General features: G+C 40.0%; 1 protein-coding gene and 1 non-coding gene across 2 annotated transcripts in view; one reads left to right on the top strand and one right to left on the bottom strand.

The window, feature by feature from the left end:
* Positions 1 to 24,202, bottom strand: part of YTHDC2 (YTH N6-methyladenosine RNA binding protein C2) — a 93,620-nt gene that overhangs the window by 64,455 nt on the left and 4,963 nt on the right. The window contains exons 3-7 of the mRNA XM_006146896.3: positions 14,260 to 14,456; positions 11,524 to 11,723; positions 5,637 to 5,803; positions 3,852 to 3,954; positions 1,547 to 1,703 (exon numbers count right to left, since the gene is read on the bottom strand). Of these exons, the coding sequence (XP_006146958.3) occupies positions 1,547 to 1,703; positions 3,852 to 3,954; positions 5,637 to 5,803; positions 11,524 to 11,723; positions 14,260 to 14,456 (824 nt within the window). The remainder of the gene's footprint in view (positions 1 to 1,546; positions 1,704 to 3,851; positions 3,955 to 5,636; positions 5,804 to 11,523; positions 11,724 to 14,259; positions 14,457 to 24,202) is intronic.
* On the top strand, positions 9,666 to 9,771 carry LOC114007536 (U6 spliceosomal RNA). Its single transcript, XR_003549146.1, has one exon. It is a non-coding gene; the product is annotated as a U6 spliceosomal RNA (small nuclear RNA).

Here is a 24,202-nt window from a genome sequence, read left to right as displayed (position 1 = left end):
TTCTATGTCTCCAGTGAGAGCACGCACCCTATTAAAATTTTTAAAAAATAATCTGGGGCTGGCAGGTGGCATGGTGGTTAAGGGTGTTGGACTCCCAAATGGCCAACTATAGTTCTAGTACCGAACCTAGCGGCTTGCGTTATTACCACCCTGCCCCCCGCCCAAGTCGCTCTGTCCTTCTCTGGTCAAATTAAAATAAATAAATGAAGTTAAATAAAACAATTCTTAAAAAAAAAAAACAAACTCTGAATATTAGGCTTGGCTATTACATCAATGTTGGAACACTACTGGGAGGCCCAGCCTGGGAGTGCAGTCAAAAACAAAATGAACTGCAGTGCTCAAAGCCATGTGACTGACCAGGGTTCGAATCCCTGTATCAGCCTGTGCGTGCATGCCCAAGATTCTGAGAAACTGGAGAGCTGAGGAAAGTGGATCACAGCATGACAAGACCCTGTCAAGGTATCCCTCTCTCTCTCTCTCTCATTTTCTCACATGCGCACACTCCCTATCGTGACAAAACAAACTCAAAACAATAAAATACTGGCAAGAATTCACAAATAAGCAAGACTATGAACTTCAGAATTAAATCATTTCAGCCTTTTTAAAGTAAAATAACAAGAATCTGTTGAAATGTAAAAGAGGCACACTTTTCTTAGCAGTGCCACTTACAGGACTCCGCCCCTAGATGGAGGAGGTATATACACAAGGGTGCCCACTACAGCACTGTTTATAAACAGGTGCAGGAATACAGAGAACCAACCAGAAAGTCCAAGAGTAAAGGAATAGGTAAATAAATTACATATATTTGGAAATAGTAAAACAGATGCTTAAAATAATGAGCTAGATCCAAACTTGCTGAACTGGAGAACTACTCATGGTACATCATCAGATGACAACTCAAACTGCAAGTGAAGAATTAGGCATGTGCTCATTTTTACACAATCAATTTATATACACTTTATTTACATGTACATATTTACCTACGTTTGTATGAGCATGGACAAGATAAAAAGAATATATATAATGCTTTTTAGCATGCTTAATACAACAAATTTTAATATAAAGAATGTAGGTCATGGAATGAGAAAGAGAACAGGATCAGCTATGAACTTTTTTTCCGTATTATACATCTTTGTATTATTTTATTGAAGTAATTACACAACTTTTGCAATCTCCAAAGAAGAATTTATAATTTTTTTTAAAGATTAGTGGTAGACAAAACCAGTTCTTCTTAAAGAACAAGGGCAAACATGGAAATATACAGACTTTTTCAAGGAATCTAGCAATAAAGGAAAGAAGCTATTGGAAAGAATTTTAAAGGGACCAAAGGAACAAAGTAAGCCTATTTCTTTAAGATGAGAGAGTGGGGCTCACGAGACAGCACCAAGCACAAACAGAAGACAGGACACAGGACTACGAGGCCACCTCGAAAGAAACAAACTGATGCCTCTACGTCAGAGTATTTCCCAGTTTCCATCAGAACAAACAGAATCATGGTCAAACTGTTCTTTTATACAAATCATAGAACTCTAATCAGTAAACTTACTATATATAACTGGACAACTTCCAAAGTATCTTATAAAGAGATTAACATCCAAGGCAGCACTAGAAAGGATCAGTTTCAAAGTTGGGTGTTTTTGCAACAAATCTCTTAACTTTGTAAGTAAAAAATCGCTAAATCGATCCCTTTCATGCACTTCATCCTGCAGTAAACAGAAATAAAACCATGGAAAAGTTAAGGCATTCAAATAACTAAGTCTTTAAAATAATGGTATAGCCGAGTTTATTTTTTTAAAGAATTATTTAATTTTATTTATCATTATCATTTTTAAATTTGTTACAGAGTACATGTGTTCACCACAGAGAGAAGGAAAAGTGAGAAAATGAGCCACCAGATCCAGGACCCGAACCATAGTCGGCTATGGGAGAGTCCACTCCCTTACCCACCATGCCACCTGGCGGCCCCTCAAGTATTGCTGAGTTTCTTTTTGGTTTTTTTTGAAGAGGTTTTTGCTATAGGGCGCGTGCACTCGCCAGAAAAGGCAGAGACGGAGAGACAGAAAACGAAAAAGCACCCCTCTGGGGGGATGGCCATGCAATAATCCCTTCTCCTCCATTCTCTTCTCGGGATCTTGGACATGCACACACACATGCCCGACATAAGTTCAAGTCACCAGTCCGGGACTCAAACCACGGTTGACTACGTGGGAGTCCAGTGACATAACCATTACGTCATCAGCTGATCCCAGTATTACTGATTTGAATTAGTATAATTCAAATCAAATGTGGACAAAGTCAATCAATATTAGTGAAAATTTCATATTATGGACAACTCAGACATAATGAGAAATTAATAACCTAACATGGATGATAAAGTACTGCCCTTTGCCCCGCAGCAGGTGGCACAATGGTTAAGGCACTGGACTCCCACATGACAGAATGCAGTGCAAGTTTTGAACCTGGCAGTTTAAGACTAACATTGGGGGTGTGTGTATGCATGCCTAAAATCCCAGGAGGAGAGTAGAGGAGAAGGGATTGTGGTGTGGCCATCCCTTCAGGGAGTAATTATTCACTTTCCCTCTCACTGTCTCTGTCTCTCCCTTCTCCAGTGAGCACATGTGCTCTATAGCAAAAACCTAAAAAAGAAAAAAAAAAAAAAATTAATGGAGTCCAATTTAATGTAGTTTTAATAAATACAAAATCTATTTAAATACATTTTGTTGGCATCAGACCATGGTGTATATTGGGTAAGACTGCTTACTATAGAAGCATATAAAACTTATTCTAGGTTTTTTTTTTTTTCTGATACAAACTAGATATATGCTTAGGAATTCTTTTTTTTTTTTCCTTCTCCTTTTTTGGAGAGATTTTTGTATAGAGTGCGTGCACTCGCCAGAAACACAGAGAGAGAGACAGCAAGTGAGAAATCATCCCCCCTAGTGGGGATGGCCACGCTACAATCCCTTCTCCTCCATTCTCCTCTCGGGATCTTGGGCACGCACGCACATGCACCCAGCATGAGTTTAAACCACCAGGTCTAGGACTCGAACTGAGGTCAACTACATGGGAGTCCAGCAACAAAGCCATTACGCCAACTGCTGGTCCCTAGAATTCTTTAATAAGGGGACCAGCAGGTAGCATGGTGGTTAGGTAGGCTGGACTTCCACATGGCTGATCACGGTTTGGGTCCTGGACCTAGCAGCTTGCTTTCTCACTTTCCTTCTCTCTCTGGTCAACTTCGAATAAAATAAAATAATAACAATGAATAAGATTAAATAAAAGTAATTCTTTAGAAAAAGAATTCTTTAATAAGGAATTCATCTCAGTCAGCAGTTAACTTAGCAGCGTAATCATGAAGTTAAAAGACAATAAAATACACCCTTACAACTGGGAAATATATTAGAGGAAGGATCAGACAATAAATGCAGAGATAAAAGAAAACTTACCATTTTTGGAGAATTCTAAGTGTAAGCATCATTTTCATACATGAAAAACACACTTATAAAAAAACTATTTATGGAGGTCAGCAGGTGGCATGGTGGTTGAGGCGCTGGACTCTCACATAGCTGCCTGAGGTTTGAGTCCCAGACCTGGTGGCTTGAAAATCATACCAGGTGCATCTGCCCAAAACCCCAGGAGGAGAATGGAGAAGATGGCCATCCCCAAGGGGGGGCTTTCTTGCTTTCCCTCTCTCTGTCTACCTCTCTCTCCAAGTACAAACACCCTACAGCAAAAACCTTAAAAAAAAATTTACCCACAAAAAACCTGGTTTTATTAATCTTCATTTAATATAAATTACTTATTTCCCGAATTATAAGCAACAACAAAAATGTTATATAGCCTATTCTTACCACAATAACATGGGTCACAGTTGATAATGTACTATCTCCTGCCATCAACGTGCGAAGCAATACTCCATTAGTGCAAAATGTCAGAAGTGTCTTTGGAGAAACCCTTTTTTAAAAAATCAAAATACAGTGCACGATTATACATCGTATATGTAATGAAAACGTGATCACATTAAATGCTGGTCCTACACATACTTTAACAAATGACTAATACAACAGCGCACTAGTACATACAGTTTACAAGCAAAGTTGTACGAAATGATCTCACAAATTTATTATTACCAACAGTTTTTTTTTAATAGGTTTTTGCCATAGGGCCCATATGTTCACCAGAGAGAGACAGAGACAGTGACAGAGACAGAGAGAGAAAAAGTAAGAAATCACCCCCAGAGGGGGATGGTCACACTGCACTCTCTTCTCCTCCATTATCGTCCTGGGCAGGCACAAACACGGGCCCCGGCATGATTTTCAAGTCACTGGGTCCAGGACTCGAATCATGGCTGGTCATGTGGGAGTAGAGCAACATAACCACTATGCCATCACTTGGTTCTACCAACAGTCTTTTATTTTTTTCTGGAGAGGTTTTCGCTATAGGGCGCGTGCACTTACCAGACAGACAGAGAGAGACATAGAGACAGAAAGCGAGAAATCACCCCCCAGGGGGGATGGCCACACCACAATCCCTTCTCCTCCATTCTCCTCTCGGGATCTTGGGCACGCACGCACACGCGCCCAGTGTGAGTTTTAAGCCACCGGGTCCGGGAGGTGAACCACGGTCGACTACATGGAAGTCCAGCGACATAGCCATTACGCTAACTGCTGGTTCCTCCCAACAGTCTTTTAATAATAGATGTAGTCTGTGAAAGAACTTAAATTGATTTATTTTTTTGAGAGGTTTTTGCTATAGGGCGCGTGCGCTCGCCAGAAAGACAGAGAGACAGAAAGTGAAAAATCACCCCCCAGAGGGGATGGCCACGCCGCAATCCCTTCTCCTCCATTCTCCTCTCGGGATCTTAGGCACACACGCACACGCGCCCGGTGTGAGTTTAAGCCACCAGGTCCGGGACTCAAACCGCAGTCGACTACATGGGAGTCCAGTAACATAGCCATTACACCAACTGCTGGTCCCTTTAAATTGATTTTTAAAAAATAATAATAAAAACCTTAAACACTTTCTACTTCGGGGGAAAAAAAGTACAGCACAAATGAAATCAGCTTTTGAATCACTACTGGTAACACAGAAATAGTGCTACTTACCAAGGAATTGCTGGTACTCCACTGCTGGTAGGTAACAAACTGCGTCACCCCCTTGCTAAGTGTTATCATAAGCTTCACATCAAGCCCTTGCTCTACATGCTTTTATCCACCTCTCTTTACAGAAAAGAAAACTGAGGCTCCAAGTAAAACTACTTCATGATGAAACTATGAAATGGAACTTGTATCTACGGTCCAAACTCTTTTTCAAAGTACTGATTTATTTAAAAACTCACTAAAGGCCAGCAGGTGGTGTAGTGGTTAAGGCACTGGACTCCCACATGGCAAACCAAGGTTCAAGATTGTGGTGTGCTCATCCTCACTGGGGAGTGATTGGTTTCTCACTTTCCCTCTCAATGTCTGTCTCTCTCCGGTGAATGCACACACTCTATAGCAAGAAAAAAAATAAACCTCACAGATATACTAAAAGCAAACAATCACCTAATTTTTTTGACGAGTGTATCCGTGTTTTTACTGAAATATGAACACTTAGTTCTATTAACATGGTAGATGAGAACATACATGAGAACTTACCTGCTTTCTAGTCGGATCTGATAACCAATTGTTTGTCCGATCCTCTCCCTTCTCTCTGCAGCAACTCGTTCAGCCACAGCAATCGCTGCTAACCTTCTTGGCTGAGTACAAAATATACGGCAGGGGATTCCATTTTTAAAGCAGTCATCCAAGAGGAACTGCGGAATCTGAAGCAAAGTTTTAAAATACGGTAAGATGACATGACTGCATATGCAGAAATATCCATGTCAAGCAACTGAAAAGCGACTTCAACTAAAAACGTTCTGTAACAGGGAACCAGCAGTTAGCGTAATGGCTATGTCGCTGGACTCCCACGTAGTCGACCACGGTTCACATCCTGGACCCGGTGGCTTAAAACTCAGGCTGGGCACATGTGCATGTGTGCCCAAGATCCCGCGAGGAGAATGGAGGAGAAGCGATTGCAGCGTGACCATCCCCCCTGCGGGGTGATTTCTCACTTTCTATCTCTCTGTCTCTGTCTGTCTGGCGAGCACCCTATAGTGAAAACCTCTCAAAAAAAAAAAAAAAAGTTCTGTAACATATAAACATAACTATAAAATCAACAATTTTTAAGTAACCATAAAAATCACCTAAAAATGTAGTCTAAAGGTCCTGCTCATAATAAAAACTAAAAGTATCTAAAAATCAAGTTTATCCACAAATATTGACAGTTTACATGAGGAATACCATAAAATGCTGTCCCCCCAATCAAAAAAAAAGTGCCAGCCCGTCGCCTGGTGGTTGGGGGGCCTAGATCCCACATAGATGACCAGTCACAAATCCAGCCCCGGGCTGAAAAACATGCCAGGCTCACTATATGCACGCATGAAATCCCGACACAAGATGGAGAAAAGGAGGAAAAGGGATTCCAGTGTGTCCACCCACTTTGTCCACACCCTGTCCTGTTTCTGTCTCTCTCTGGTAAGCACATAGACTCTGGCAGTTAAAAACACATGCACACAGACAAGCACACACAAAAGAAAACCTGAATATGTAAAGAAATATCCTTATTCCTAAATCAAAGTAATCAATAATATAAAAATGTTAATTCTCCCCAAGTTATTCCAGAGTCAATAAAATGACCATCAAAATTCCACTGGGATTTTTTAAAGTTAATTATTTTATTTTTCATCTTTATTTATTTATTTTATTTTAATATGACCAGATAGGAACAGAGTTAAGAGACAGGGAAAGTGAGAAAGCAAGCCGCCAGGTCTGGGACTCAAACCATGGTCGGCCACGTGGGAGTCCAGGGCCCTTAACCACCACAGCACCTGCCGGCCCCTCACTGGGATTGCTAAAAATAGTGATGAGCATAAAACAGTAAATACAGGTTCAGCCGCGAGAGTGAACCTCACTGCACAATACTGGGGCCATGTGGGAAGAGTCTGGTTTGGAATCGTTAGGTGACCTTGACACGCCAGGCGTCCATGGGCATGTCCATTACCCTGACTGGCTAGAAGGCTGGGATATGATGAGACTCTATTGCGGGATGGGGAAGAGAGCAGCAGGTGGCGCAGCAATTATGTCATTGGACTCCCACATGGCCAACCACAGTTCGAGTCCCAGACCCCAGTGGCTTAAAACACACTGAGAGCATGTGTGTACGTGCCCCAAATCCCAAGAGGAGAATGAAGGAGAAGATACTGCAGTGTGGTCATCTCCCTCAGGAGGTGATTTCTCACTTTCTGTTTCTGTCTCTCTTGGGGGGAGGGGGGTGTCATACGCTTCTTACAGCAAAAATTTCTCAAAAAAAAAAAAAAAAAGACCATCAGGGCTGGGTACAAATGTATGTGTGAATCTATTCCTCTCTCATGACAGAAAACTTACGAAAGAAATAAAGAAAAAAAAAAATAGCCTATAACCTCAGGGTTCCAGATGCTTTTCGATAAACAAAATTCAAACAGGTTAAAAAGATTTAAAATAGGGACCTGCAAATAGCGTAATGGTTATGTTGCTGGACTCCTACATAGTCAACTAAGGTTGGAGACCCAAACAAAAAGACCCACCCCTAGCCCCCACACATAATCTTCTCCATAAAAGTAACTACCGCTGTTGGGACCAACAGATGGCATAGTGCTTATCAAAAGCCCCCCACATAGCTGTGGTTCAAATCCCAGAGCTGGTGACTTGAAAATCACACCGGGTGCATGTGTGTGCATGCCCAAGATCCTGGGAGAATGGAGGAGAAGGAACTATGGTATGGCTATCCCCCTGCTACACTTATTACCGCTTCCTAGCCAAAAAGCTTACACAAGAGTATATGTGTATAGAAACAAGTTTTTATTCACACAAAGTGACTTTACTGAATGTTTGTAATTTGCAATTTTCACTTAACATATCAGATCTATCTAATCCATTTTAATAGCTATATATCCCACATTATGGGCATAGTGTAATTTAACAAATATACACATTCAAGTAATTTCTAATTTCTTTAGATTTATTATTGACACTGTTGCCTACTGTTATAAACAATACTATACTGATATCTATTTCCATTCACATGCTTTTGGAAAGACACATGTACTATAAAATCACTAGCAGAATAGCCCAATCAAAAAACTGTCTAAAATTTTAATTTAGATAGATGAATCATGAACTTGCCTCCAGGCAGCATATACTCCTACCAAGAAAGGGAAGGGTTGCCAACACCCATACAAGTTACTGGTTATCATCATATTTTTTAAATTTCTGACAACCTGAGTTGAAACTCTAATTGTTGTTCAACTGCAAGTGAAACAGAACATCTTTTCCTATGTGCCTTAGCACGTGTAAATAATTTCTTTTTAAATTATTATTATAATTTTTTAAACTTGACTAATTTAACCACAAGCATAAATGTATAAGAATTACCAAGAAATCTTTACAAAGGGAAGATAAGCATATAGTTTTAAACCACAGAAAATCAAAGAAAAAATCCTGAGGCCTGTCACATTAGCACGGCAGTAATACGACAGTCATCAATGCTGAAGCCAAGTGGGAGGGCCCCAGATTTAGGTCCCAGGCACCCCTCTGCATGCTGGGTACATGCACTGCCCTTGACCTGGGCTGGCTGGGGCTGGAGGTAGACTGTGGACAGGACCATGGGCAAGGAGGGGTGAGCTGCAGGAGCCTTCCTCTCCTTCACTCCCTTCTTCTTCCTCCCCCTCTCTCTAAGAAGTAGATTACAGCAAGGAAGAAAAGGAAGGAGGAAGGAAAGAAGGAGCCTGAAAGAAGCCAGAGGTAAAAACACCTTACCTATAGAAGAGCAAAATAATATATAAGACTTCTCAGAAACTATGTAAGCAAGAAAAGAATGTTGTGAAATAAAATGTTGAGAGAAAAAAAAAAACAACCTAGAATTCTGTACCTTGAAAAATTATCCTTCAAAAGTGAAGATAAGGACCAGCAGAAGAAGGCATGGCAATTAAGGCCCTGGATTCCACATGGCCAACTGTGTGGTTCAAGTACCAGATCCAGTGGCAGGAAAAACATGCTGGGCACATGTTTGTGCATGCGAACCCAAAATCCCAAGAGGAGAATGGAGAAAAAGGGACTGTGGCATGCCCATTCCCCTAGGAGGTAAGTTCTCACTTTCCCTTTGTCTCTCTCCAGCGAGTACACAGACTCGATAACAAAAACCTTTAAAAAAAAAAAAAAAGTGAGGAGAAAATAAAGATGCAGATGAACAAAAATTGAGGAATCATTCAAAGAAACAAAAATTTCAGAAACAGACTTAAGTAGTGTTTAAAGTATTTGATCAAAAATGACCTCACAGAGGGAACCAGCAGTTAGCGTAATGGCTATGTCGCTGGACTCCCACGTAGTCGACCGCGGTTCGCGTCCCAGACCCAGTGGCTTAAACTCACGCCGGGCGCGTGTGCGTGCCCAAGATCCCGAGAGGAGAATGGAGAAGAAGGGATTGTAGCATGACCATCCCCCTGGGGGGTGATTTCTCACTTTCTGTCTCTCTGTCTCTGTCTGTCTGGTGAGCGCACGCGCCCTATAGTGAAAACCTCTCCAAAAAAAAAAAAAAGACCTCACAGAGTGCTGGCTTTGGCAGAACACATACTAAACTGGAAGGGTACAGAGAAGATCAACACAGCCCCTGCGCGAGGGTGGCACGCACATTCGTGAAGCGTTCCATATTTTTGCGGGATAGGGAATCAAGGATGGCAAAAAAAAAAAAAAAAAGAGAAAAAAAAAATACACAAGACATAAGAAATGGAAAATTATTTGTTGATAACACGTATGTTGATGTGCTTGATTGAGCCAATATACAGTGTATTCGGGATGGAAAAAAAAATGACCTCACAGAGGGGAATAATAGGTTATAAATGTAAGCTATATTTGAACAACTAGACAGAAAGGAAAAAAGCAAATTTCTACCTGATATAATATAATCAGGTAAGTTCCCTATGGATTTATAAAAATTTAAGTATCTGTAAGAAATGTTTTTAATTTTGGAGTAGGAAATGCTTTCATGACATGGCCCAAAGCTCTAAAAAATTAATATATTTGACTAGATAAAACTAAAACTACTAAACAAGATATTATAAACAAAGCTTAAAAGTCCAGCACGTTAACCACAATGTCACCTGCTGGCCTCAAAATAGATAAACTTAAAAAATACTTATCAGGCCAGTAGGTACTGTGGTGATTAAGGCAGCTGAATTCCACAAGGCTGAGTGACTGGTTTAAGTCCCGGACCCTGTGGCTTAAAAAAACATGCCAGGCATGTGTGCCCATGTGCCCATAATCCTGACAAAGAGGGGATTACACTGTAGTCATCCCCCTTGGAGGGTGATTTCCCACTTTCTCTCTCTCTCTCTTATCTCTGGCAAATGCATGTGCCCTATAGCAAAACTGAAAGAAAAAAAATTCCTTCTACAAATTCTCAAAATGTACTCCCAATAGTGGGTACCAGCAGGTGGCATGGTAGTTGTGCTGAACTCCCACATGGCCGACCACGGGCTGAGTCCCAAACCTGGTGGCTTGCTTTCTCACTTTCCCTTTCTCTCTCTGTCTCTCTCTAGTCAATTTAAAAAATAAAAGCAATAAATAAAATTATTTTTCTAAAAAAAAAATGTACTTCCAGCAGCAATTTCTTTCTGAAATTACCATTGCCCACAAATGGCATAATAACGGTTACATGGCTGGACTGCCACACGGTACGGCCGACTACAGGTCCAGTCCCGGACCTGGGGGCCTGAAAATCATGCAGGCACATGTGCATGAATGCTCGAGATCCAGGGGGAATAAGAGGAGGAGTTACAGTGTGGCCATACCCCCGGGGGTGTTTCTCACTTTCCTTCTCACTGTCTATGTCTCTAGCCCCCTCCCCCATGAGAGCATGCGTCCCAAGGCAAACTCTCTTAAAAAAAAAGATTTTTTTCCCTCATATGTAGTACATGACAGGACTTCAAGAACTTCATAAAAAATAGTATTAAAGTACAAACTTATTTTGGTGTAAAAAATTTTAGAGCTCATGAACAGCTTTTTTTTTTTTTTTTAGAGGTTTTTGCTATAGGGCGCGTGCGCTCGCCAGACAGACAGAGAGAGACAGAGAGATAGAAAGCGAGAAATCACCCCCCCGGGGGGAGGGGCAGTGGCCCCGCCGCAATCCCTTCTCCATTCTCCTCTCGGGATCTTGGGCATGCACGCACACGCGCCCAGTGTGAGTTTAAGCCACCGGGTCCGGGACTCGAACCACGGTCGACTACATGGGAGTCCAGCGACACAGCCATTATTCTAACTGCTGGTCCCCATGCACAGCTTTTTAATAGTAATCTCCCATGACCTTTTTGGAGACTCTTCATATTTTCATACAGTGTAAATCTGACGTGAAAATACAGCATGGTATAAAATAAATATTTTTCCTTCTAAAACAACAAAAGAAACAAACCTGTGTGGTCTTTCCAGATCCGGTTTCTCCTACTATCAAGACTACTTTATTTTCCTTAATTATTTTAACAATTTCTTCCTGTTTCTCAAACACTGGCAAAGACTGCCTGAAAGAATCAAATTCAGACTCTCCTCTTCTCACTGGAGTCTGAGGTATGCCGTTGTTGAGTCGCCCACTTGTCTTGCTCATTTCTCGGTTTTCTTTGAAAATGAAAAGAACAAAAATTTACGATCAACACTGAAAAAAGAAGTGCTAAAATTAAAGACAAGTCATTTTTTTCTTTTCTTTTTTTTAAGAGTTTTTTGCCTTACGGCACGTGTGTGTGTACGTGTGTGTGAGAGAGATTGAGAAATCATCCCCCCAGGGGGTATAGCCATGCCATAATCCCCTCTCCTCCATTCTCCTCCCAGGATCCTGGCCACATATGCACAGGCGCCCAGCATGAGTTTCAAGCCCCCAGACCCAGGACTCTAATCATGGTCTGCCATGTGGGAGTCCAGCAACATAAACATTACACCATCTGCAGGCCCCAGGACAAGTAATTTCTAATATAATTCCTTTCAAGTGTTTTTCTCTACTCAGTCTACATAGGTTAGCAAGCAATGTTTCAACTGTTGTACTCCTATATAGACTATTATTATAGATCATGTTCCAAATTTCAGTATCAATTAGAAAGACAACTTTTCGGGCCGCCAGGTGGCATGGTGGTTAAGGTCGCTGGATTCCCACATGGCTGACTATGGTTCAAATCCTGGACCTGGCGGTCTGTTTTCTCACTTTATATCTCTCTCTCACTCTGTCCCTCTCTGGTCAAATTAAAATAAATAAATAAAGTTAATCCAAAAAAAAAAGAAAAGTAAACCTCTCAGAAGTATTTCTGGGGACTGGCAGATGCGTGGTGGTTAGGGACACTGGCTCCCACATGGCCGACTGTGGTTCAATCCCAGACCTGACAACTTCCTTCTTACTTTCTCTCTCTGTCCTTCTATGGGCAAATTTAAATAAATAAAATTAAATTAAAAATAATAATAATTCTTAAACACACACACACACATATATATACATATATATTTATGGAATCAGCAGATGTAATGGTTAAGGTGCTGGACACCCACGTAGTTGACTGTGGTTCAAGTCCCAGACCCAGCAGCTTAAAATCCATGCCAAGTGTGTGTACATGTGTGCCCAAAATCCCAAAAGGATAATGGAAGAGAAGGGACTGCGATATGGACATGCTCCCTAGGGCAGGGTTGAGTTCTTGCTTTCTGTCTCTCAGGTGAGCACATGCACCCTCTAGCAAAAATATCTCAAAAAAAAAAAAAAAAAAAAGTCTTTCTGATGTATAATGTTTAAAAATAAATAAAAACGGGGTCCAGCAGGTGGCATGGTGGTTAAGGTGCTGGATCTCATAGTTGACCCCTGTGGTTTGAGTCCCAGATCTCGTGGCTTAAAAAACATGCCAGGTACATGTGCATGTGTGCCTGAAATCCCAAGAGGAAAAAGAGGAAAAGATCCTGAGAGGAGAATGGAGGAGAAGGGATGGCCATCCCCTCTGAAGAGTTATTTCCCACTTTCTCTTTCTCTGTCTCTATCTCTTTCTGGCAAGCATATGTGCCCTACAGCAAAAACCAAATAAATACATACATACATACTAATCATTTTCTAATCATTTAAAGTAAAACACAATTTAATAATCCATATGATCTTCAGGACTGCTATAAGCTTCTATCAAAAATACCACAGAAAATTTAAATTTTATAGTAGGAAGTAAGGGGCATTATACTGATTTTACATAAACATGAAAATACACCATAAGAAAGGAAAATACCCTATGTTTAAATTTATACATGTGAAATAAAATGACCAAAAAGAATGTAAGTATAAATAGAAGGTCCTAATGCTAAACAAATTTCTTAACTAAACATTTTAGTCAACAAACACATTTAATCAAGCAGGCAGGTCTGAAAAAGAGGTATAATATGCTTTATATTTTCATGTAGCTCAAATTATTTTCATGTACCTGTATATAAAGCTCAAGTTCTTTAATATCTAAGATCATGTTTCATACATTTTACAAACCTACTCCAATAGATAACAGTAATTATGCAAAGTATGTCACTATCAGCGATAAAACAAAAAACTAAATAAGTGATCTTTTTAATGTGGTAAAATTACAACTTCACTTTATAACCTGCATATATCATTTATCTACCTTTGAGCAATTTAATATACTAAAACTCTGTCCCATCTCCTCCTGTAAGTTAAAACCTCAACTTAAAAATCTTACTCATCACTGTGCCACAGGAGGGTAATAAAGTCCAGATAGACTCAGCTCCCAGCTCTGCAGCTGACTGCTTGGTGAGTAGCCTTGAACAGACTATTTAACTCCTCTGAGCCCCAGCTTCTTCCCCCGTGAAATAGGGAAGATTCTCACCTTGCAAAGGCTGTATGAGGTTCCACATCAAGGGCTGAGCATGCTGACTAGCACACAGTCGGTGCTCAGCACATTTACCTACTATGTACACGGTACCTATTATTACAGCACTTAAATTGATTCAACTCCATTACATGCCTCAACATTTAGTTCCAAAATTTTCACAACTTTTAATCATTACTAACAAACTATTCAAACTGAAAAGCCTTATTTCAACTTCATTTATTAAAATAAATCTAAAACAGAAAAAGAACAGCCATTAAATAGCAGGGCAAACAGGAAGCTCTCCAGAAAATACATACCAGCTTCAACTGCAAACACGTTTCCTCTTTCTGTTTTAGGCAGGAGCTCGGTGCGCTCTTTATTGGTGACAGGAAACCTCTGAATTAGGCTCCTCACAGCATGCTTTGTATTATGGGTCAAATTACAGGTCATCATTGCATGAGCTGTTTCTGATCCATCCTTCTTCCTCACAGTCAGGTATCTATTTGCTCCCTTTCTGAACATTAATAAAAATAATTTACTTATTATATGTAGTCAATTTGTTCACACATGCCATATGCCTACTTAGAAAATACATCTCCAATGAAACACTGAAAAAAAGACACAACACTGGCATAAAATGCTGAAGCCCCCATCAATAAAAAGTAATAAAGAGATGTACGGGCTAAGGTGGCCCAAGACTATTTTCAGTTAAAACCCTTCAATGCTGGAAATCCAATTTTAAGTCGGCAAGAAAGGCTTATTTACCCATAAATGTTAAAGTCAGTCTTATCAACTTCATGGTAGATGAAACATCACCAGTTAATACATGCTGGGAAGCATACAGAGGCAAAAAAAATTTATTTTTTTAAATCTGAATAGGAGAACCTAAAAATAACAATGAAAAATTTATGCCCCACTGAATGTTTCCACAGTATGTTGCTAACATGGCACTTCCATGAAAACCTGTTTAGAAAGCCAAGTTTTTGTGGCCAGCAGGTGGTGTGGTAGTTAAGGGTGCTGGACTCCCACATGGCAGACCATGGTTCAAGTCCCTGGCTTGCTTTCTCACTCTCTCACTCTGTCCTTCTCTGGTCAAACAAAATAAACAGGTGAATAAAGAAAAATAAGATAATTCTTTAAAAAATAATAATAAAAGAGAAAGTCAAGTGTAGTGGCTGGACCAAAAAAGGATAAACAGGATTATTGATAACTATTTTCAGAAAGATTTGTTTTTTTTTTAAGAAACGAAGTTTTTCAAAGCCTCTGGCTCTACTCTTCAATTTTAAGGTATAATACATAACTAGCCAAGGTATTTGCAGCATGTATATTTGTGTCTTCACTTGGTCAATGACAAGCTACACCTTTTATGACTTATAACTCTAAGAGTACTAAATATAATTCCGTATACACAGGAAGTCCCCAAATGTGTTCTGAATGATTTAATAAGACATGCCTATAATCTAGCAATGCAGTACAAGTTAAGAGTTCACACTAGAAAGGCACACAAAACTGAGTTTGAATCCCAGCCCTACCACTTATTAGCCATGGGGACCACAGGCATATTATTTAAAGCTGGGTATAAAATGATGATGATGGTGGTGCCATCTACCTCAAAGGACTAGTACTTATCTATTATAGAGTAGGCGCTAAATAAATAAAAGCTATTATAATTAAGGCAGGAAACAATACCATGTCTTTTCTTTTTTTCAAGAGAGGTTTTTGCTATACGGCACATGTGCTCGCCAGACAGACAGAGAGACAGAAAGCGAGAACACCCCTCAGGGGGGATGAGCGGACCTCTCCTCCATCCTCCTCTCAGGATCTTAGACACGAATACACACTCACCCAGCATGAGTTTAAGCCACCAGGTCCGAGACTCGAACCACGGTCGATGGGAGTCCAGTGACATAGCCATTATACTACCTGCTGGTCCCAAAAAATATCATTTCTTAAACTACAAAAAAATTAGCCAAAATATCTCATAACATTTTTACCACTTTTTGTCACACTATATTATGAAAATGTAGAAAGCCACAAATACAATGAAAATTGTATTATAGGTTTATAATTTCCCTAATTTTCACTAGATTTAAATTTTATCAACAATAACTTCACCATAAAAATTATATTAAAGGACCAGTTCTGTGATCTGGTGGTTAAGGCAGCCAGATCCCACCTGGCCAACAGCAGCGTTCAAATCCTAGCCCTGGAGGCCTGAAAAACACACCAGGCACATGTGTGTACAAGCCCAAAATCCCAACGGGAAAGAGAAATGGAGAATCGCTGTGTGACCAGGTCCCGTTGGGCGGTACACTTCCCTCTCTCTCTGTCTTCCTGGTGAGCATATATAACCTCTGGCAAATTAAAAAAAAAAAAAAAAAAAAGTTAAACTGAGAATTAACTTATACAGTTTTAGCTATGTAATAAAGCCTTTTAAATGAGACTTTAAATTTATGAAGATTATTAATTTCGGGAAATTCCTTATTAAATAATGAATTATAAGCTTTCTTTAAAAAATTATTATTTTTTTTTTTTTTTGGAGAGGTTTTTGCTACAGGGCACATGTGCTCGCCAGAAAGACAGAGAGAGAGAGATAGAAAGCGAGAAATCACCCCCCCAGGGGGGATGGCCACGCCGCAATCCCTTCTCCTCCATCCTCCTCTCGGGATCTTGGGCACACACACACACGCGCCTGGCGTGAGTTTAAGCCACCAGGTCTAGGACTCGAACCGTAGTCAACTACATGGGAGTTCAGCAACATAGCCATTACACTAACTGCTGGTCCCTCTTTTAAAATTTTTTTATTGTTTATTTTTATTCATTATAATTATTATTTTTTTAACTTACTACAGGACACACATGCTCACCAGAGAGACAGACACACAGAGAGAATGAGAGAGAGAATGCAAGCCAGCAGGTACGGGACACGAACCACTACTGGCCATGTGGAAGTCCAGTGCCTTAACCACTACACCTCTGCTGGTCCCAGATTATAAATTTTCTATGCTATCATCTATTCTTTAACAAGTATTTTAGAGATGCTTAAAGATGAAAGATGCTATAAAGATAAAATAATTAAAATTTAACTTGATCTAAGAATTTTAAATTTTTCCATGGTAAATCAAAATTATTAGATTCTCAAGATTCTGTCTGTAATAGGTTCTTTCCTCATAGACCTTTCTAAAACTTCCTAACAATCAATACAGACTCAATCATTCATTCCCCTCTGTGTTATTTGCTTCATGAAATTTTAACTACAGAAGGCAATAAGCATGCTGAAATGAACACTAGAGCAAAAGTCCTAAGGCAAGTGTTCAACTAATAATAAATAACCTTTCGGGGCCAGCAGGTGGCCGGGTGGTTAGGGCGCTAGATACTCCCACATGGCTCAAGTCCTGAATCTGGTGGCTTGCTTTCTGCTGCTCGCTCTCTCTCGCGCGTGCGTGCGCTCTCTCTCTCTCTGTATGTCTCTTTCTGGTCAAATTAAAATAAACGAATGAATAAAGAAAGCTAAAAAATAATTCTTAAAAATAATAATAATAATAAATAACCTTTCAACTAACTAATAAAATAAGAAATAAATCATTTTACTTCTCTAACAACATATACTGGCTAATTTAAAAAATTCTAATATATCTCAGTTCTAAGATGCTTTAATTTTCTTTAAAATATCTCAGGAAGATTTGGCTCTATTTCACCTTCAATTTTCTTTCATTCACTCATTCAATAAATTATCATATCTTAATTGAGTATGTAGTATATGCCAGACACTGGTACAACCTAGAATTGTAAAATACACTCTTTTACCAACAAACTCACAACTAAAATGGGTCAAATTGAAACTTTCTTATCCTTGGTTGCCCAAAATAAAATTTATGTATTTTAAAAAATTCAAACTAAACAGGTGTATTCAGTCATTACGATTTAAAGTTTACTGAATTCAGTCTGAATACTGTTGGCAGGACAGAAAGATATCACCTTGATAGTTTTCATGTTTTAGTAAGAGATTCTATTGGGCTATTAGTGCTCATTCTTACCATATTCAGCACCACAGCAACACTGATAATATCATAAAAAGGACCGCAGTTCATGTCCTGCACCTGGTGGCTTAAACTCACACTGGGCGTGTGTGAGTGTGTGCCCAAGATCCCAAGAGAAGAATGGAGAAGGGATGGCAGCGTGGCCATCCTCCCTGGGGGGTGATTTCTCGCTTTCTGTCTTTCTGTCTCTCTTTCTAGCGAGCGCACGCGCCCTATAGCAAAACCCTCTCCAAAAAAAAAAAAAGACTCGCGAAATTTTGGTAAATAGTCACCTCATGGTTGTGAGAATGGAAAGATTTATCTACCCTACTATCTAAACTAACACACGGAGATTTCTTCATGCTTTCAGTCCAAGGTAACTGACACCATGATGAAAAACATGAAAGTCCCTGCTTTACAAACAAAATTAACCAGAAACCAGCTGCGCATGTAAAACAGAAGCTAGCCACATGACTTTTACAAGAGTTTTTAAAAATAATAAAATGCGGGACCAGCAGTTAGTGTTATGGCTATGTCGCTGGACTCCCACGTAGATGACCGCGGTTCAAGTACCAGACCCGGTGGCTTAAACTCACACCGGGTAGGTGTGCGTGCGTGCACAAGATCCCGAGAGGAGAACGGAGAAGGGATTGCAGCGTGGCCATTCCCGCTGGGGGGTGATTTCTTGCTTTCTCTCTGTCTCTCTGTCTGGCGAGTGCAAGCGTCCTATAGCAAAAATCTCTTCAAAAAAAATAAATAAAATAAAATAAAATGCCAACCCCAGATGTAGCTTCTAAGCATAAAAGCAAATGTAATCAATTTATAGATAAGAACATTACAACTTCTAATTGCAAAGAGTAAACGTAGCCAATGCAAGCTATAATAAAGGTTTCAATGGCTTCTTTTTAAAGAAAAACGGTGCTATGACTAATACAACAACTTACTAACTTACAAACCATGCTGCTGAACTTTAGCTCATATATTTCCATATGCCTGCATATTCCCTACTTCCCACACCTTAAAACAGTTTGAAAGATCAGCTAAAGAGCCAATCTGAAATGACTACAAAACAGTTGACAGCCACTTAAAAGTGGTAATGTCTCCTAAAAGTAACAGCTACTCATTTGATGTCTACTAAATACCTAATTTCAAATCCCCTTAACTTATATTTCAACTAGACAGATAGATTCAAAATGGAGCTTTAAACCATTTACTTCCTCATATCACAATAAAGAATTATAAATTTATAAAAGTTTGCATCACACTAATTTATACTTATTTACAATGACCTAGAAACAAATAATTTTAAAAAGTTAACTTTACGTTGTTACTAAATTAAATAGCTGCTTTCATATCATGGCCACTATATTTACAGTAAATTTGTTCTACATTTTTTCTTCCATGGATGAGTCTGAGACCGAGAGAGAGTACCCTCGATAAGGTGCACCCTCTAGACACCACAACCCACCCAGCCCCAGCCAGCCCTGGCTCACTGCACAGAAGCGCCTGGAATACTCAGGGAGAACTTTGGTTGTGAACCCAGACTCTACCTTGTGAAACAGCCTCATAGAGTGTTTTACCACTGCCACCATCCGGGACTCTACGCTTGCTCTTCTTATGGTCTTAATGGACTAAATGCCACTTGAAGATGAGACCCACCTAATATTTTTGTTCTAAGTTCTCACAGCACCCAGTATCTTGCTATGAAGTCACTTGTGAGACTCAAGTATTAATTAGCTAAGCATTCCCTGTATTCAAATCCCAACTCTGCCATTGCTAGCTTAAATATCTGGAAAAATTATCTAGTATCTCTAAGCTTTAATTGCCTCATTTGTTATACAGGTATCAAATGTCAATAATACGACCTACCTTATAAAACTGCTTTTAGGATTACGTTGATTAATTTAATCCATTGATCCATGTAAAGCAGCTGGCAAATGCCTGTTGCACAAGAGCACTTAATAGGTGTTATCTGCTCTTATTATTAGATTCTGCAGGGTTTCTTTTTCAATAGATATCTAAAAATTCACTAGGACAATTTACTATTTTAAATTATTTTTTTCCTGCTTTAGCTGGGGGAAGAGAGAGAAAATGCAGAATGCAACTTTCCAAGGCAGGAGCGAGGGACGCAGTTACCTAAAGCTGAGTAAGGGCTTCCTGGCAGTGTGCAGCCTTTCAATAGGCTGAGCGGAGCACTTGAGTACCCAGTAGGCCCTGACCTGGCAATCCCGGGGTAAGAAACTTGCACTTGGATAGTCTACCTTCACACACTTTCAATTTTCTCATCCTACAAGATTTTTTAAAATTTCACTAGGTACATTTCATTTTGTATATCTTGGACTGAGAAAAATAAGAAAGATTTTGTTGTAATTATACAAAAGCCAAAGACTCAAAAAATGTATCTTTAGGATGAAGACAGCAACCCTCAGTTGAGGGAAAAAAGTAAGTAAATTATGAGATAAAATTTTCAGTAAGTGAAACCTGACCAGAATTTCAAAGAAAACTTCAGGATATACTAAAGATCACAAAATGGGGTATTACTCCAAGAATGTTTTCACTTTATTTCAAGAATTATTTTAGTTATCCACTTATTATTTTAATTTGACCAGAGAGACACACACACACGGAGAGACAGAGAGTGAGAAAGCAAGCCACCAGGTCTGGGACTCAAACTGTGGTCAGTCATGTGGAAGCGTCCGGCCCCTTAACCACCATGCTACCTGCTGGCCCCAGAATGTTTTCACTTAAAAAATAAAAGTGATTGTAAAAAGTAATCAAAACCAAAGTAAATTCCACTCTTTAGGAGATGAAAAACAAAAATGCATCACACATGGCTTCATTGTAAAAGGAAGGATATACAAAGGGAAAGATTAATCACGAGAATTACAAATTAACAGGATGCCTAGAATTTTTAGAAACCTTACTAGATGTCCAAAATAAACTATAAAATCTTAACTAAAGCACCTAACATTTAAGAAAAGCAGGCCTTGGGGTCCGGACAGCGTTGCAGCAGTAAAACATGATGTGCTGACAGACTGACCCACATGGGAAGGTCTCAGGTTCACTGCCATGGACCTCAGGCATGTGTATCCGTGACCCAGGACGGGCTGAAGCTGACGGTGAGTCACCGTGTCAAGACCCTATTGGATGGGAACCAGCAGTTAGCGTAATGGCTATGTCGCTGGACTCCCACGTAGTCGAACACGGTTCGCGTCCCGGACCCAGTGGCTTAAAACTCACGCTGGGCGCATGTGCGTGCGTGCCAAAGATCCCGAGAGGAGAATGGAGGAGAAGGGATTGCAGCGTGACCATCCCCCCTGGGGGGTGATTTATCGCTTTCTGTCTCTCTGTCTCTGTCTGTCTGGCGAGCGCACGCACCCTATAGCGAAAACCTCTCCAAAAAAAAAATAAATAAATAAAGACCCTATTGGAGGTACAGTCTCTCTTTGCTTCTGTCTACCTGTTAGCTCTCAGTCATGGAGGAAGTAAATTAATAAACCTAAAAATAAAAACAGGCTTTCAAAGTGAAGGAACTTATCCAAAGTTGGAGAATGAGGCGACGAGACTGAACAGAATCCCAATTTTCTGCACTTTACTCCACATCAGACTGTCTCTTAAAATACACACTAAGAAAAAAAATAAAATAAAAAATAAAAAAAATACACACTAAGGAACCATACCAGACACACGCCAAAAAAAACCCTCAGAAAAACGAACCTGCTAAATCAATAAGGTTAAGGCTTGGAATTAAAAAAAAAAAAAAAAGTTTGTCAAAGGGTAAACAGAAAAGATTATAAAATGTAAGCCAAGTATAAATTCTTATATAACTGATAGAATTTGAGAAACACTGGGATGGCGTAATGGTTGCATCGCTGACTCTCACAGTCAAACGCACATCGAGACCAAGACCCAGCAATTTAAAATTCATGCCAGGGGCCAGCAGGTGGCGTGGTGGTTAAGGCACTGGAATTTCCATGGTTGACCACAGTTTAAGTCCTGGACCTGGTGGCTTGCTTTCTCATTATTCCTCTAGCAAAATTCATGTGAAAATAATAATAATAATAAATAAATAAATAATATTTCTTTTAAAAAAAAAAAAAACTCATGCCAGGGTGTGTTTGTGTGTGTGTGCATGCCCAAAATTCCGAGAAGAGATCGGAGGAGAAGGAATTGTGGCATGCCATCCCTCCCTGGGAGGTGGTGTTTTACTGTCTCTCTTTGTCTTGCCAGTGAGCATACACTATAAAGCAAAAATTTCTAAAAAAAAATTGAGAAATACATTCAAAGCAATTTCATTCTCTCTAGTTAAAAAAAAAAAAGCGCATTCAGAAGTCACATGGATCACTAGACAAACATTGTACAAAGTCTGCTCAAGGATTAGAGGAGAAGGAAGGAGTTAGGAACGCCATAAAGAAAAGGTCTGAGTCATTAAGGTTACAGGTGTAATGGACTGGCTGAGTAGGCAGGACTGCCTTGGTTCTCTTGGCATTTGTTTTCTTTTTCTTCTTTTTGACTCTTCAATGTTTCCTTACCTCACATTTTTGCCCCAATAACTTCTTTCTTGCTCCGTCCTTCATAAGATGTTTCCCCAGGGATGATCTTGATCTTAAATGATCATGCTACTAGGACTAGCAGTTAGCATAATGGCTATGTCTCTGGACTTCCATGTAGTGGACCACAGTTCAAGTCCCAAACCCAGTGGCTTAAACTCACGCCAGGCGCGTGTGCATGCGTGCCCAAGATCCCGAGAGAAGGGAGAAAAAGAGATTATGGCGTGGCCATCCCCCTTGGGGGGAGATGATTTCTCACTTTCTGTCTGTCTGTCTCTGTCTTCCTGGCGAGCGCACACACCCTATAGCAAAAAAAAAAAAACTCCAAAAAAATGATCATACTACTAAACAGAGTAGAGGTAGTCAGTTCTAATGAACTTCCTTCTAAGAGTAATTTTTTTAAACTTTTATTTAATTTTATTCATCATTATTTGTAATGTGATTTGAGACAGACACAGAAAGAGGGAAAGTGAGAAAGAAGTCGCCAGGTCCCAGACTTGAACCACGGTTGGCCATGTGGGAGTTCAGTGCCCCAACCACTCGCCACCCTCTGGCCCCTCTCAGACTAATTTTTAATGATCATTTCTAAGTCCACTATTTAAATAGGTCAGAATTTAAATCCACTGAACCACAGAAATGATGTAGCTACAGTACTATACATTTATAAAGGCATTTTTCAATGCAGGTCCAAAAACTCTTATCTGCAACTCTTAAAAACAAACCACTCTGAAAACTGAAGTTTTTCTTCCAGTAAAAACTAGAAGTTTTTCTGTAAGTCTACAGTAACTTCATTTGCAGCAAGAGTGATTAATGGACATGAGGTTATTAGCATCTTGGTGTGAATATTTATACATTTTCGGAATTTTTCTTTCTCCTTTCATTCACAATAGCCTGTGCACAAGTGAATATGAAAGCATGAGTGAGTAAATGAGACAGAAAGATAAAGACAAAAACAAGCTCCACAGGCTCCTGCCACACCATGATCCCCTGCAGTCATTGAGCCCATCAGATCCTGGGCACTCACACATGCCCAGCATATTTTAGGCCAAGTGAGCCAGGGATTCTAACGGTGTTCACCACATGGGATCTGACTTTTCGAAGCAGTGCAGTGCCCACTGCAGCACAGGGCCAGCCCTCGAACAGAAATGTTTCTGGACTAAAGAGGATGCTCATGTCTTAACAGAAGTATTACATATCATACTGCAATATAACTCAATACCATTGGAAACTCTTGAATCTCAAGACATATTTGGCAGGGCCAGCAGGAAGCATAGTGGTTAAGGTGCTAGACTCCCAAGTGGCTGACTATGGTTCGACTCCCAGATCCGGCAGCATGAAACTCACTCAGGGCCCATGTGTGTGAGTTCCAAAAATCCCAAGAGGGTGGAGGAGAGGGATTGTGGTGTGGCCATCTCCCTGGGGAATGATTTCTCACTTTCTGTCTCTCTGGCGAGTGCACACAGCCTATAGCAAAAAACTCTGAAAAAAAAAAAGTATTTGGCACCAGGTGTTTTGGGATAAGGGACTGTGGCTCTGTATTATATTTTTACTTTCCATACATTATTTTACCTATCCAGTGTATTGGACTATAGGCATGATCAGAAACATAACCCCTTGGGACCAGCAGTTAGCGTAATGGCTATGTCGCTGGACTCCCATGTAGTCGACCACGGTTCGCCTCCCCGACCCCG

The sequence above is a fragment of the Tupaia chinensis genome, unplaced genomic scaffold, assembly GCF_000334495.1.
Source record: "Tupaia chinensis unplaced genomic scaffold, TupChi_1.0 Scaffold000195_1, whole genome shotgun sequence".
NCBI classification, from domain to species: domain Eukaryota; kingdom Metazoa; phylum Chordata; class Mammalia; order Scandentia; family Tupaiidae; genus Tupaia; species Tupaia belangeri.
This window is presented reverse-complemented; position numbering and strand designations above follow the sequence as displayed.